This window comes from Ovis aries, chromosome 2, assembly GCF_016772045.2.
Source record: "Ovis aries strain OAR_USU_Benz2616 breed Rambouillet chromosome 2, ARS-UI_Ramb_v3.0, whole genome shotgun sequence".
In the NCBI taxonomy this organism is placed as follows: domain Eukaryota; kingdom Metazoa; phylum Chordata; class Mammalia; order Artiodactyla; family Bovidae; genus Ovis; species Ovis aries.
The window spans coordinates 140,371,152-140,386,507 of NC_056055.1; the positions used below are offsets into that span (position 1 = coordinate 140,371,152).

Below are 15,356 nucleotides of genomic sequence, written 5' to 3' on the forward strand. Positions count from 1 at the left end.
GTTCAGTTGTGGTTTTATCCCCACCTCTACATGTGGGTCATCCACAGGAGTTTGCTCCTGAGGCTGCCCTGGCAGACTTAGGTCTGCCTTAGTGAGGACCGGGAGTGGAGGTGGCACAGTTGCTTGGATCACGGGGACTGTGGTGGTGCCAAGTGTGCAGAGATACTGGTGGCCTCAGGCGCAGGAGCTATGGCACTATCACAGTCTTGTTCTAGCCTCTGGCAGCTGGCATTCAAAAGGCCTCTCAGGCTGGTTCTTCTCTGTTGCTTGGTGCAGCAGCCACTCAAAGGTCTCCACTGGCTAGAGTCCTTCTCTATTGCTCTGTGCATCAGACACTCAAAGGGTACCCTCTCTGGAGTCTTTCTCTATTGGTCAGTTGCCAGCACTAGCATGTGTGGGGAGAGAAGCTACAGAGATGGCTCCTCCCCCTGCATATGACTCAGCAGTATTGCTTTGCTTCAGTGGCTACTCAGCATTGCTCCAAAGGCATTCTCCACCATGATCTCCTCCCTCATGTCCCGTTGGGCTGTCTCCCAGCAGTCAACAGCAGCCCTCACCCTGGGATTGCTCTCCAGTCCCTATGCTCCAGCTCCCAGCCACTGGGTATTTCAGGAGACTTGGGTCCCTGACCAGGGTACATACGGCCGCAGCAAGGATTGTCTGGTTCTCACTCCATTCAGACAGTCACAGATCAGCTGCTTCACTCTCCAACAGCCTCAAGTACTTTCCCTGTGTCTCAAACGATTGCTTCAGTCTGGGGATCAGACCCCTGCTTCAGTTCCCCTCACCCCAGGTGCAGGTCCAGTCCTGCTCATTCTCCTCTCTTCCCCTTCCTTCCTTTGTCCTACTGAGTTTGGGATCTATATATTCCTTGCCAGTGGTCAGGGACTCCTGTCTGCTCTCAGCCGGTGTTCTGCGAGATCTTCTGCATCTGAAGGTGTATTCCTGATGTGTCCATGGAGAGAGATGTACTGCACATCTGGCTACTCCTTCACCATCTTGTCTTCCTCTGCAGTCACTCTTTTGTTTTATTTTCTAGGGTTTTTAAATTTTTTTTTTGCTGTGAACTGCAATTGTTATGTCTGACTCAGTAATTCTTCGCAGTGTGAAGAAATTTGGAGAGGACAATCATGGTTTTGAGTCAGACAGCTCATGTAAGTGGCCTTTTTATCTTATTGTCTCTTGTACAAAAAAAGGTGAAAACAAAAGTGGAACAAACTAGTGAAGATAGTCAAGGAGCAGAGAAAATTCAGCAACAATAAGTAGAACTATTACCTCATATTCTTCTTACACAACCTGGGTATTTCTCCCAAGAATCCATGTAATATAACTGCTGAGAGTGCTAGGTAAGAATGCATAAATCTTGGGAGAGTGAAACATCTCACTATAAATATTTTTTTCCATGGATAGACTGAGGTTGTTTTAGCACTGGCTCAGATGGTAAAGAATCTGCCTGAAATGCAGGAGAGCTGGGTTTGATCCCTGGGTCAAGAAGATCCCCTGGAGAAGGGCATGGCTACCCACTTCAGTATTCTTGCTTGGAGAATTCCATGGACAGAGGAGCCTGTTGGGCTACAGTCCATGGAGTCGCAAAAAGTCAGACATGACTGAGCGACTAACACTTTCAATGCTTTTATTATTATTACCTTTATTTCTATATTGCTATAATTGATTATAGTAATATGCATTTAGTGAGCATTGCTCTTTGAGAGGACTGGTACAAAGACACTGCTGGCCAGAGTGGGGTAAAGTGGATGGGGATCCGTAGCACAAGTACCTAGAGTGTGGTAAGGGCAGATGATTTCCAAAGTCTCCTATGATTTTACATTTTATAGAAAAGGAAACTGAGACTTAGATACATTGTCTTAAGCTTGACAAAGATTGCGTGACTATTGATTAAAGGAGCCGTAAGCCTAACCCAGTTCTGACTCCCAAATATGAGAGGTTAATCTTTATCTACCCTATAATGCCTCTTTACTCTGTATGAAATGAAATGAAAATGCCAGGGGAACCAGGATGTGCTGTCCCATGATGATGGCTGACATTAAAATCCTGGGTTCCTTTCACTATGGCTTCCCTATGCCCATGACCCTGAACCCCCGCTTTCATCTCTTCCCTTCCATCTGCTCTGACCTATGCTGGGGAAAGTAATATGTGGCTCAATTCAATGGCTTCTACTGGCACGGGGGTGTCAATGACATCTTATTGTCTGTATTTTATGGTCTGTATTTTAAGTAGATAAATTCTGATGTTTCTAAAAAACCAAACAATAAATAAGTATTCATTTTATTTGGTAGTTCAAATAAAAAAAATCAGATTTTTCTGTAACTAATGTACAAATATTGGTCTTTAGTTAGCATTCAGAAGATAAAAAGATTTCATTTTCTGGAGAAAATGTAGTCAAGGCAGCAGTCCTATATGTGAAACAGTGTTTTCTTCTACAATACGGAGGAAGAAAGAGAAAGGTGAAAAAGCAAATAATTATTTTGTGTTGTTCCATGAATAAAATAATCATAGAAATGTTTTTCCAGAGCAAAATTGTTAATGATTATGTTTCATTTTGTCATTACGATTAACTGCTTTATGTATTGTTTTTATCCTGACAGATAACAATGATAAAAAATCAAAGTAAGTGACTGCTTCAACAATGCAACACATTTTCAAAATAATTCCCCTAATATTCACATAAAAGGCACAAAGCAGAAGCAATATTTTCATATACATTGCACTGCCTACAAAATGGTATATATAATCCATTCCTTTTCTATTTAAAACAATCCTATAACTTGATTTCAAAAATCTTTGGCAATATTCCTTCTGGATTAGGTTCAAATATCCCCTATATGTCCAGGAACCCCACAGAATTTCTGACTTAAACAAGCAGAGGAAAAGTTGGACATGTAAGGTTTCATGGTTGCAGAGGAGGTTCTTTTTACAGAAGAAAAATCCCAATTCTTCCCAAAAGCAAATAGTAGAAACCTAAAATGTAGTGACTAGATATTTCTCTTTAAGAGTTGAAATTCTCTTATAAACCAAAAATCAGTTTACCCTAATTTGCCATGAGGACAGGATTAATGGATTCTGATTTAGAAGATAAGGAGGTGCCAGCTACGTTTCTGAAATGGAGGTGGTGGAAAGGTAAAGGCTGAAGATGTGTAAAACATTTTAAGTGTTAATACTGCATGACAGAGAGAGCTGGTGGTTGCAGCAACACTAGCTTTTCACTTGGAATGGTAGGATCAGTTGAGGACAGAAGAACCACTCTTGTCTCATTGGGTGGGAAACAGATAGAAAAGGGCATGGGTGCAGAGAAATGGAGGATGCAGATAAATGAGCTGCAGTGAGAGGATGAGCAGGAAGGTTGAGTGAGTACTCTGGTTTTTAGAGAAAATGAACCTATGTCTGCATAGATGTGGTAATGGGGAGTGAGAAGATCACAGTGAAAGTTTGATAAAGCCACTGAGGGGAATGGGAACAATCTGTAGAGGAATGAAATATAGTGCCTTGGGTTGAGTTGAGGTTGGAGACCATTTTCATTCATTCATTTCGCAAATATTAATTGAGGACTTGCTGAGAATCATCTGCCTGGTAAAGCATCTGCCTGCAATCCAGGAGACCTGGGTTCAATCCCTGTGTTGGGAAGATTCCCTGGAGAAGGAAATGGCAACCCACTACAGTACTCTTGCCTGGAGAATTCCATGAACAGAGGAGCCTGGTGGACTACAGTCCATGGGGTTGCAAAGAGTTGGACACGACTGAGCAACTAACACACATACACACATGCTGGGTATCAGGCACTGGTTTAGACGCTGAGGATACAGAAAAGAAAAAAAAATAGGCAGACATCTCTGTCTTGAGGAACTTAACATGCCTTTGAAGAGTTCTCTCCTTTAGTGAGGGAGACATAATAAACACCATAAATAAATAAAATATATAGCATGGTAGATAATGATAGTTTATCATCCCCTTTCTAAGAAAAAACAATAAACATGGAAATGGAGATTTGAAATGATGTGGGGGGAAAGTTGAAATTTTAAAGACTTTGACCATGGAAGGCCCCCTTGAAAAGGCAGCTTTTGAGAGAAGGTATGAAGGAGGTGAGGGAGTTCTCCATTTTATTATCCAAAGAAAGAACACTTTGGTGAGAGGAAATAGCAAGTGCAAACACCCAGAGGTGGGAACTGATTTGGTACGGATGAAAGTCAGCAGAGAGGCCAGGCGGCTTGGGTGGAGTGAAGCAGGAGGAAACAGGTAAGAGAGTCAACTGGCCAGATCACAGAGGGCTTTGGACGTATCAGCAAGGGTTTGTGATTCCACCCTGAGCTGGAAGGGAAGCTTAGGGCAGCTGAGCGCTAAGCACAGCAGGTGTCGGTATCTGTTTAGGTGGTGGAGAGGTTGTCTCCTGTGGGCCTAACAGCCTGGCTTCAGGAGGAGAAGGAGGAATAGTGGACTGAACGCAGAGATGGAGTTTCCAAAGATGAATCTGCAAAAAAGGATTGAGGATGATGGTGAGAGCATGGTCCAAATGGCTGGCAATGGGACCTGGAATGCCTGGAGAAGGAGAATCTTCTTTTTTTTTTTTAATTTACTTTCTCTTTGGTTGTGGCAGGTCTTTGCTGCTTCACTCTAGCTTTCTCTAGTTGCAGAGAGCATGGCTTCTCTCCATCTGGGCGTCTCGTTGCAGTGGTTTCCCTTGTTGCAGAGCAAAAGCTCCAGGTGCATGGCCTCAGTAATTGCTGCTTGTGGACTCTCAAGCACTGGCTCAGTGGTTGTGATGCATGGGCCTAGTTGCTCCAAGGCATGCGGAATCTTCCCAGACAGAGATTGAACCCCTGGCCCCTGCATTGACAGGCAGATGCTTATCCAGTGTATCACCAGGCAAGTCCAAGGAAGGAAAATCTTGATGGTATTTAGTGATTGTAAGTAAATGGAGGGTTTAGAGAACTGGGCTTCTCTGGTGGCTCAGATGATAAAGAATCTGTCTGCAATGCAGGAGACCCAGGTTTGATCCCTGGGTTGAAAAGATCCTCTGGAGGAAGAAATGGCAGCCCATTCCAGTATTCTTGCTGTGGGAAATTCCAGAGATAGAGGAGCCTGGTGGGAGAGTTGGACATGACTGAGCAACTAACACACAAAGAACTGTGGGTCTCAACTGAGATGACAAACTGGTATGGAAGGAGGAAGGAAGTGAGAAAACAAGATGCGTGGGTATTCCCAAAGAGCCAATGGGGTAGAGTGGTTCCTGGTGGAAATAAGACCTAAGGTGTATTAGTGAATAGATAACTTGGGTGAATTAGACCTATTTGGCATTAGAAAGTTCGAGAATGGGTTAAGGACAATTTTCTGAGCAATAAATTGAATAAGAAATAGTAAGTAAATACGGTTTTAAGGGAAGTATGGGAGTTTTTGAATTTTTCATATCAGCACTATTTGATGTAGTTGCAAGCTTTTTAAGAGCTAGAAGCAATAAATTAGATAATCCAACCACCTAAATTTACTCACAAGGAAATGAAGGTAGATATAAACTAAGGGTCAACACTGAGGTTCCACAGTTATTTGTTACTACAGCTGGGGGTGCAGAGTACTTTTTGCTTTCTCTCAAAGCGAGAAAAAACCTCTCTGAAAAACCCTCAGTGAATCTCTACCGAACAAGAGACACAGCTATACTGAAATTGCTAGAAGAGGTAAATCTGAAAGTAATAGTTTTTAAGATACCAGTTTTGGAAAGAATTTCACAGCCAGTGGGGACTTTCATTCTTACTAAAGAATGACTCATGAAATCACAATTTAGGGAGAATTTCTCATTGCTTTGGAAAGGATGGTCTGTAAATCCTCGTGTTTTTCTCCTCAGGTTACAAGATGAGAAGAAAGGTGGTAGCAGTCAAGTTGGCTTCTTTCGATTGGTAATAAAACTATGCTGATTAATGGCATAGATTTTGCAACTGTGAGTTGTTCAGATCATGGAGAAAATGTTAATTTTTTAGTCATATTGGCAGGTGCTTAACTATAGTGACCACTTTTTTCAGTCATAAACTTTGTCTATGTGACAACATGTGGATTAGTAATTAGAAATATATTGCTGATTAAACACACACATTCTATCTGGTAGATCAGAAAAGTGTGCTAGAAGATAATCTCTAAGTCCCTAATGATCATTTTAGTAAGGAAAATTGTCACAGTAACCATGCTAAGCATATTTATTCTTGTGATGCCTTTAGAAGTTCCATAGTGTAGGTATTTTCTTCAAATTTGCAAAATGGAGACATTTCTGAGCACAAGCAGATGCTCTTCATTGTCAATATCGGTTCTGGGAGCCGATTTCTACTATTGCTGAATAAGCCATATGGAGCATCTACATGGCAATAGCATCAGTGTCAGTGATTGTTCCCCTCTAAGTTGGGGATGAAAAGCTAAGAACTAAAGTCAGCTCTTGACATAAAGAGAATAAATTAGAGGCTAGGAAGGAAAGAACATGAGTTAACAACGAAAGAGTTTAATGACTTGGATAATTGATGCACTGTTATTTCAGTGTTAGTGAGAACTCTACATTTCAATTAAAACGATTCCCTTAAGACTTGGTGTTGAACACTATTTACCAGACTCTAGTAACTAAAATTAAATAGTCCTCCTACCTCTCCTGCTTTTCACCCATAGATGATCTCTGAATTCTTTGTTTTTCAAGTTTCGATTTTCTTCAAAGACTGACATTTGCCTGATGTGTATGGGGAGTTTATGTGCCCTTCTCCATGGAGCAGCCTATCCAGGTGTGCTACTCATTTTTGGCACAATGACAGATGTTTTTATTGAGTATGACATGGAATTACAAGAACTCAGTACCCCCGGAAAAGCATGTGTGAATAACACCATAGTGTGGACCAACGACTCCCTCAACCACAACACGACAAATGGGACACGCTGCGGGTAGGCTGCTGTTTGTTTTTACTTTTTTGTTTGCTCATATCTTAGCTTGTAATTCAAAATTTGTAAAGAGAACCTTACAGGAAGGATCTGGAGTGGTATCTAACATGGAGTGAACAGAAACAAATTTACACATATTTCTATAAATTACTCTGCCCTGAAGTTCTTATTCCACTGGGTTTTAAAATTCCAACAACAGCAACAAAATACAGAATTGAAAATTACTCATTAAATACGTACCCAAATGTCACACTTTGTAGACTGTAGGCTTGAGAATGACACTATCAATACTTAATATCATTGGAAGGTGACCCATAAATTTTACTTGAGTGCTTGTCATTTCTCATATCTGAGACTCGCTTTTCCCTTCCTTCCTCTTTCTTCCCCCCTTCCCTCTTTCCTTCCATCCTCTCTTCTCTTTTGTCCCCCAGCTTCTGTGGCTGTGGCTGAGGACCCACTTGACCACCAGTCTTCTCTCTACAATGGGAATTTCATCATTCCTGTGCTCTCGGACTTGGAGTAGGGGTCACTGGCCTCAACTAGCAGTTGAGTTGCTGTGAAAGAGTGACATGGTGCTAGGAACAGAAGATAGCCATGCAGAATTAGCCAGAGCTCACTGTGCTCCTGTTCTGTCTGTGATAAGCCTGACCACGTAATCAGTGAGTCTGCAGTATACACAGGGTTGACTCACTGTCATAGGACTTTGCAGCCTGCCTCATGCTGCCTCAGGGCCAGAACAAGATCATTTTCACATATAAACTCACTCAGGTTCAAGAATCAAGAGCAGGGCATATCCTGGCTAGAGAGACACTTGGAATGGCTCCCTCAAGTGATTCTCCACCATTTAAAATTTTTTCTATAGGCTTGATTCCAGATTATGACAAATCCTTCTAAATTACTGATGTTCTTCCATAATATTTGTTGTTAGCATCTTTCATTCATCTACCCATTCAACCAAAATTTTTGGAACACCAGTTATATACCAGGAAAATGTGTAAGCATAAAGGCTACACATTTATCTTATGAGTAGTGGTATCTTATGAGTAATGGTCCTTATCTTTATGGAGCTCATGTCTCATTGGTGAGACCATCATGAAATCAATGATCATGAAGATAAGTATGTAGTTATAAACTGGTTAGCACTTGACAGAAAAGTACAGGACAACATACAATGCACAGAATTATCCTTAAAAAATAAGCCTACTCATAAGGAATAAATTTCCAACATATAAATGTATATATTTCTCTTCTAAATTTGGAAGTAATATAACAATTTGTATAAAAGAGAGACTGTCTTCAATGACAGTCTTTAAAATATTTTTATGTGTGCTATGTGGCTTGCAAGATCTTAGTTCCCCAACCAGGGATTGAACCTGAGTCCTCTGCAGTATAACTGCAGAGTCCTAACCACTGGACACCCAGGGGATTCACAATGACAGTCTTTTATTTTCTTTCATTTATGTTGGAGAACAGAAGACTTGAACTGATATTTACAGAGTGATATGACTACAAAATGTTAACTAATCACTTCCCCCTTTGGAAAAAAAAATCCATTCAGACTTACATATGTAAAAAGACCCCAGTTGTTAATAACATCAGTCCATCCTAAAGGAAATCGACCCTGAATATTCACTGGAAGGGCTGATGTTGAAGCTGAAGCTCCAAAACTTTGGCCATCCTATGAGAAGAGTTGACTCATTGGAAAAGACCCTGATACTGGGAAATATTGAGGGCAGGAAGAGAAAAGGGTGATGAAGGATGAGACAGTTGGATGGCATCATCAACTCAATAGACATGAGTTTGAGCAAGCTCTGGGAGATAGTGAAGGAGAGGGAAGCCTGACATGCTGCAGTCCATGGGGTCGCAAAGAGTCAGACACGACTGAGTGACTGGAAAACAATAAATTAATAACACTCGTGAAAATAAACTCAACAGAAAGATCCTGAAAGTATATCCTATAATGCCTTCAAAATTGGAAATAAATGTTAGAGGGACCAGCATTTGAGACATATTCACGATAACAAGTGCTCATAAATATTTATTAGATAAACTGAAGAATGAATGAAGGAGAGGAGGAGCTACCCCACAGCCGAGGTCAGGGGCGGCCGAGAGGAGCAAGGAGCGGTGGCTGGAGCCCAGTGGATTCCACGGACAGAGGAGCCTGGTGGGCTGCAGTCCATGGGGTCACAAACAGCCGGACATGACTGAGTGACTAACACTTAACATGTGTGAGGGGTCCAGTTTCTTCACACTCACACCAACACTCGTTATTATCTATATCTTGATTGTAGCTCCATGCATGCACATGTGCTCACTTGTGTCTGACTCTTTGCCACCCTATGGACCGAGATTTCCAGGCAAGGATACTGCAGTGGGTCACCATCTCCTCCTCCAGGGGATCTTCCTGACCTAGGGATTGAATCTGAATCTCCTGTACCTCCTCGCATTGGCAAGTGGATTCTTTACCACTGAGCCACGTGGGAAGCCCTGACTGTAGCTCCAGCAGGCTGAAAATGGTCCCCAAAAATATCTACGATATTCCTGTGAATGTTACCCTGTATGGGAAGAAGAGTCTATGCAGATATAACTAACTAAAATATCTTGGGGAGATTATACTGGATTATCCAGGTGAGCCCTTACTGCAATCACGAGTAGTTTTACTCGTGATGGTTACTAAAGAGACGGTTACTAAAAAGAGGCAGAAGGAGATCTGACTTTAGAGAGAAAAAGAGACAAAGGTGCCTATAAGGGACTGGAGTGAGGTCCCAAGCTCAGGAAGGCCTGTAGCTACCTGAAGCTGGAAGAGGAAGAAACAGATTCTCCTCTAGAGCCTTTGCAGAATGTGCACCCCCACCAGCACCTTGACTTCAATCCTGTGAAGCTGATCTCAGACTTCTGGTCTCCAGAAATGTGAGAAAGATGGAGATATGTGTAGATATCAAAGAACGACATAAGGAATCTTTGAATGAAGAAAATATTCTGCTCTTCATTGTATCCAAGTCAACATCCTGGTTGTGATAATGTCCAATAGTTTTGCAAGATGTTACCACTGGGGGAAACCTAGATAAAGGGCATGCAGAATCTCTCTGCAATATAGCTCACAATGGCATTAGCCATTCTGGCAATGTGCTAGCGTAGTGTGAGGGTATTCTATAAAGCATCTTCACCTAGTAATAAATCATTTGTCCATAGGTCAATGTCCCACGCATTGAGGAATATGGACCCTTGATATTTTGGAAGTAGGATATGGATGCATTTCTACCAGTTGGGTTGCCACTGATATTCACTCTAATGCAATGGTCCGCAACATTCTTGGCACCAGGGACTGATTTTGTGGAAGACATTTTTTTCCCATGGATAAGATGTGGGGAGGAAGGTTTCAAGATGATTCAAGTGCATTGCATTTATTATACACTTTGTTTCTAACCTAATGCTGCCACTGAGCTAATGGGAGGTACCCATTGCGGCCCAGAGGCTGGGGACCTGCTCTAAGGTGTCAATGCTACTGAGTCCACAGTGCATAAGAACCCCTATGAACCCCTACAGTTCATAAAAACCCTAGTGAGAGGAGAGCTTCTGGTGAGTCAATATATCTTGTCATAAAGACCTCCTAGGTATCATCAATGAGAAACCTAAGGCTTTAGGACATCTGAAACCTTGGTATACATTGCTGTTGTTCAGTCGTGTCTGATTTTTTGTGACCCCATGGACTACAGTGCACCAGGCTTCCCTATCTTTCACTATTTCCTGGAGTTTGCTCAAACTCATATCATTGAGTGATTCAATTTTGTTTATCTTATTTTTCATAAAAAGCAAGGCAAGAATCCTCATATCATCTATTTTACCTTTTCCCTCTAATTGATATTTTTCTCCCCTCTTCTCTCTTTGACAAATGTGTCAGAGCAATCTTAATTCACTCAAGTAGGCATATGTCAGTTTTGCTGTTAAAAAGAAAGACACTCAAATCACCTATAAACTTTATAGAATACTTTCTAGGATTTTATAATCACAATAGTTTTCCACCATGCAGATGATAAAGAGTCTGATGTGCAGTCAAAGGATCCAAGTCAATCTCCTGTTTTCCTTCCAACAGTTTTTCTGATAGGCTTGCCCTATTGTCCCAGAAATATTCCCAAATAGTCTTTAAAACTCTAATGATTCTTCCCAGGATAAATAAAACTGAGTTAATGATTCATCTCTGGGGTGCCTCGTGAGTGAGAAGAACCACAAACCACACATGTTCCTATCCACACCCCCCAACAGTGATGCAATTTTCCTGAACTTTGCTCCAGTAAATCCCACAGCTGAGTCAATGGGTCCTTCGTCCATGACTGGCAGCTGCATTTTTCATGACAGGCACTCTCTCACCTCTGCTTACATAGTCTATAGAATAAATGCATTCCAAGGAACCTAAGTAAAACTTTTTGACAAATGCTCATAGTTTTCTGTTTCGGGGACACACAAATTTATTTCACAAACAGAAAACCAAGAGCATGCACTCATTTATACATTAGAAATCTTTACTCATCAGTTCAGTTTAGTCGCTTGGTTGTGTCCGACTCTTTGCGACCCCATGAACTGCAGCACGCCAGGCCTCCCTGTCCATAATCAACACCTGGAGTCCACCCAAACCCATGTCCATTGAGTCAGTGATGCCATCCAACCATCTTATCCTCCGTCATCCCCTTCTCCTCCTGCCCTCAATCTTTCCCAGTGTCAGGGTCTTTTCAAATGAGTCAGCTTTTCACATCAGGTGACCAAAATATTGGAGTTTCAGCTTCAACATCAGTACTTCCAGTGAACACCCAGGACTGATCTCCTTTAGGATGGACTGGTTGGATCTCCTTGCAGTCCAAGGGAGTCTTCTCCAACACCACAGTTCAAAAGCATCAATTCTTTGGCACTCAGCTTTCTTCACAGTCCAATTCTCACATCCATATGTGACCACTAGAAAAACCATAGCCTTGACTAGACGGACCTTTGTTGACAAAGTGATGTCTCTGCTTTTTAATATGTTGTCTGGGTTGGTCATAACTTTCCTTCCCAAGAGTAAGTGTCTTTTAATTTCATGACTGTAAGCACCACCTGCAGTGATTTTGGAGCCCGAAAAAATAAAGTCTGACACTGTTCCTACTGTTTCCCCGTCTATTTCCCATGAAGTGATGGGACCAGATGCCGTGACCTTCGTTTTCTGAATGTTGAGCTTTAAGCCAATGTTTCCACTCTCCTCTTTCACTCTCATCAAGAGGCCCTTTAGTTCCTCTTCACTTTCTGTCATAAGGGTGACGTCATCTGCATATCTGAGGTGATTGATATTTCTCCCGGCAATCTTGATTCCAGCTTGTGCTTCCTTCAGCCCAGTGTTTCTCATGATGTACTCTGCATATAAGTTAAATAAGCAGGGTGACAATATATATAATACTCATAATACTACCGTATACACTCTATCTTTGTAGGAATTTAGGTTTTGAAAAGGCCTCTGATTGTGGATACTTGTATATAAGTTTATGATTTTCTAGATCTTGTTCACTCTAGGGGTCCCCTTAAATCATCAAGAAAAACTAGGAATGTGGTAAACACAGACATATTAGCTGGTTTGGAAACTGTCAGAAGGGTAGCCTAAGGCAGTTGTTTCCTTCCTCTTTAGTATTTTTCAAGTGAAAGAAAAATCTAGAAACCATTTAGTACCTACTATGTGTAACATATTGTATCAGGCTTTGGCAGTGAAAGCAAGCAGTGTTTGCTCTCAAGTCACTCATAGTTTACTAGCAAGAGAAACATGAATATACTCGAAATAAATATATTCAATAAAAATATTGAATAACAGTGCAAAATGGCAATAAAAACTGCCATGGAATAATACTTTGTTCTGAATTAAATAAATTATAATTAAATACTTGGTCTGAACTCAGTAGAGGGAAAGAACAATTCAAACTTGAGTCACAAAAGGAAGGCTGATAGAAGCAGAAAGCTGGTAGAATGAGAACATCTAGGCTAAAGATGCTACTTTCTGATTCTCTAAAGAAATGGATATCTAGCTTGTCTCTGTGGCTCAGATGTAACATCAACCAAAGTGTTAATTTTCCAGTGATAAAACTTATTTCCCAAAAGCAATTTCAGAATCATTTTTTTCTTCCCTTCCTGCCCCTGCCAATTCCAAACCCTGTTTCACAATGTGATAGCTTTGATGGGAAAATGCTGTATAGTTTCCTTGCTTCCTCACAAGTTCTTTGACTTCAACCTTAGAGATTGTCCTAGAGAGCAAAGTTTTCTGGGCTGTGGTCAGCAGAAAGACTTGGTGAAGAAATTGTTTTTCTCTCTCTATGGGATGACAGGGGCTTCCCTTGTGGCTCAGCAGTAAAGAATCTGCCTGCCAACGCAGGAGACATGGGTTCAATCCCTTGGTTAGGAAGATCCCTTGGAGAAGGAAATGGCAACCCATTCCAGTATTCCTGCCTGGAAAATTTCATGGTCAAAAGAGCCTGGTGGGCTACAGTCCATGGGGTCACAAAGAGTAGGACACAACAACTAAACAACAATAAACAATGGGAAGGATGACACACACATCTCTCCCACTGTTACTCTGAGAGGAAGGAGTTGAAAAGTTGTTACCTAGAGTAAGTAACGTAAGTTGTTACTTAGAGTAGGTAACATAAGCCTCCTGATTCACAGCACACCTCTCTCTACCAGTGCCTTTGCAGACACTGGTCTGGCTTTTTGAAATCTTTCTCCAGCTGTGACTGTGCTTTCAGTAGTAATGACCACGAGTGAAATGGGCCTCAGTGGACAGAGCTCTAGGCTGCCATCTAGGGTCCGCTGTCTTCCCTCAACTGCCTATTAATTACTACACAACGCTCACATCTCTACCTGTAAACACGAAGGAGGTAGGCATGTTTGCTACGATGGGTACCGTGAGGTCTGTTTGGGGATTTGGATCGATTGTAATTCTATACAGATAAAATGCTTTATCCATTTTATTTACAATATGTATGTAACATACAATGTGTATATTTTAAATATATAATATGTGTATTTTAAAATCCTCTGTTTGCACAAAGGTAATCTTTGGTACCTGTGAGTCTTACCAGTTTTCCCCCTCTTTTGAAGGTTTCTGGACATTGAATCCGAAATGGTCAACTTTGCCAGTTACTATGCTGGCGTCGCTGTCGGAGTGCTCGTCACAGGATATTTTCAAGTTAGTGACACTTGCATTTTATTTGTAGATCAACATCTGGGTTCAAAGACATGACAATGAAATGCAAAATGTGTTCTTTAAAGTTATCCAGAAGCCCCAAGGACTACAGTTTTATTTCAGGGGGATGAAGAGGATGGAAAGAATTTTTCCTCTCAGGTGGGGAGGAGGATATGGGCACTTGCATAGCAGGGTAGGGAATAGACATTCTGCTTCAGTGTGTTGTCCTCCCCTGCCCTCCCTGCTTCAGTCTCTCTTCTAAACTCAGAAATAGCGGTAGATGTTTTCATACAAGGAGACTGCGTCCCTGTGGAAAGCGGATGTGGGGAATTGGAGGAAAGCAAGCTTGACTTTCTTTTTTCTCTTGAATTCCAACCCAAATTCTGTAAACTGAACCCATATTCTAGATTTCAGTTATGGGAGGGCTTGGTGTTATTTAACTCTTACTAAGGAAGAAAAACATTTTATCTTTTGCCTTCTCATGTAGAGAAAATAATAAATTCCGCCTACTCTCCATTCACTTATGAATTCTAGGAAGTTAGTTTTAGCTATAAAGAGAAATGACTTAATCCTCATCCATCCCCACCATCCTGGCACTAAAGCTTTAATGACAGGCTTCTTTTGCTTGGGAGGGAAACTGTAGGCAAGATTCCCTGCTTATGTCATAATTTTTGTCTTACTTATTTCTGAAAATCATTGTCTAAGAGCTTGAAAGCTGCAGGCATTCTTGTTAAGTCATTTCAGGCATGTCTGACTCATTGTGACCCTTTGGGCCATAGCCCATCAGGCTCCTCTGACCCTGGGATTCTCCAGGCAAGAGTACCAGAGTGGATTGCCATGCCCTCCTCCAGGGCTGAAAACTCTGCATGCATGCTTATTGGCAGGCCTCTCAGGAGAAAACTTTACTTGGAAGTGGCATCAAAAGTAGTGATTTAGGAGCAAAAATTTACTTTCGGTGTGATGAGCCTTCTACACATGAGGAGAGTGACAGTTAATAAGGTTAACTCTGGAAGTGGTCAAGCTGGATTCAAACCCAAGTCTCTGGCTTCCCTGTTCACAGGGTTCCACCTGTCTCCACTCTCAGCTGCGGATGTCAGAGCTCACACCTTAGTTCTGAACAAGAGGCATGTTGTGAATTACTTACCTCTTTTTTTCAGCTATTCTAGTGAAAGTATTTTCTAATGAAAAGAGAAGGAATTAATGCCTGTTCTTATCACAATGCTAAACATTCCTTGCTCCATTTCCA

The 15,356-nt window shown here is 41.5% G+C and overlaps 1 protein-coding gene and 1 long non-coding RNA gene across 14 annotated transcripts in view; one reads left to right on the forward strand and one right to left on the reverse strand.

Moving 5' to 3' along the window:
- The window catches only part of ABCB11 (ATP binding cassette subfamily B member 11), a 104,667-nt gene that overhangs the window by 15,031 nt on the left and 74,280 nt on the right, over nt 1–15,356 (forward strand). For 3 of the 13 annotated variants that reach the window (XM_027964891.2, XM_042243771.1, XM_060409800.1), the window contains exons 2-6: nt 1,040–1,154; nt 2,607–2,628; nt 5,852–5,903; nt 6,683–6,921; nt 14,026–14,113. In XM_027964891.2, the coding sequence (XP_027820692.1) occupies nt 1,079–1,154; nt 2,607–2,628; nt 5,852–5,903; nt 6,683–6,921; nt 14,026–14,113 (477 nt within the window). In that variant the 5' untranslated portion in view covers nt 1,040–1,078. Of the gene's footprint in view, nt 1–1,039; nt 4,879–4,993; nt 5,169–5,851; nt 5,904–6,682; nt 6,922–14,025; nt 14,114–15,356 lie in introns of all 13 variants that reach the window. The other 10 variants (XM_060409795.1, XM_060409797.1, XM_060409801.1 and 7 more) reach the window with 6 other exon arrangements.
- Nucleotides 5,389–15,356, reverse strand: part of LOC114113171 (uncharacterized) — a 31,558-nt gene continuing 21,590 nt past the window's right edge. Inside the window, exons 4-5 of the long non-coding RNA XR_003588206.3 lie at nt 14,004–14,149; nt 5,389–12,297 (exon numbers count right to left, since the gene is read on the reverse strand). This is a non-coding gene — a long non-coding RNA (uncharacterized LOC114113171). The remainder of the gene's footprint in view (nt 12,298–14,003; nt 14,150–15,356) is intronic.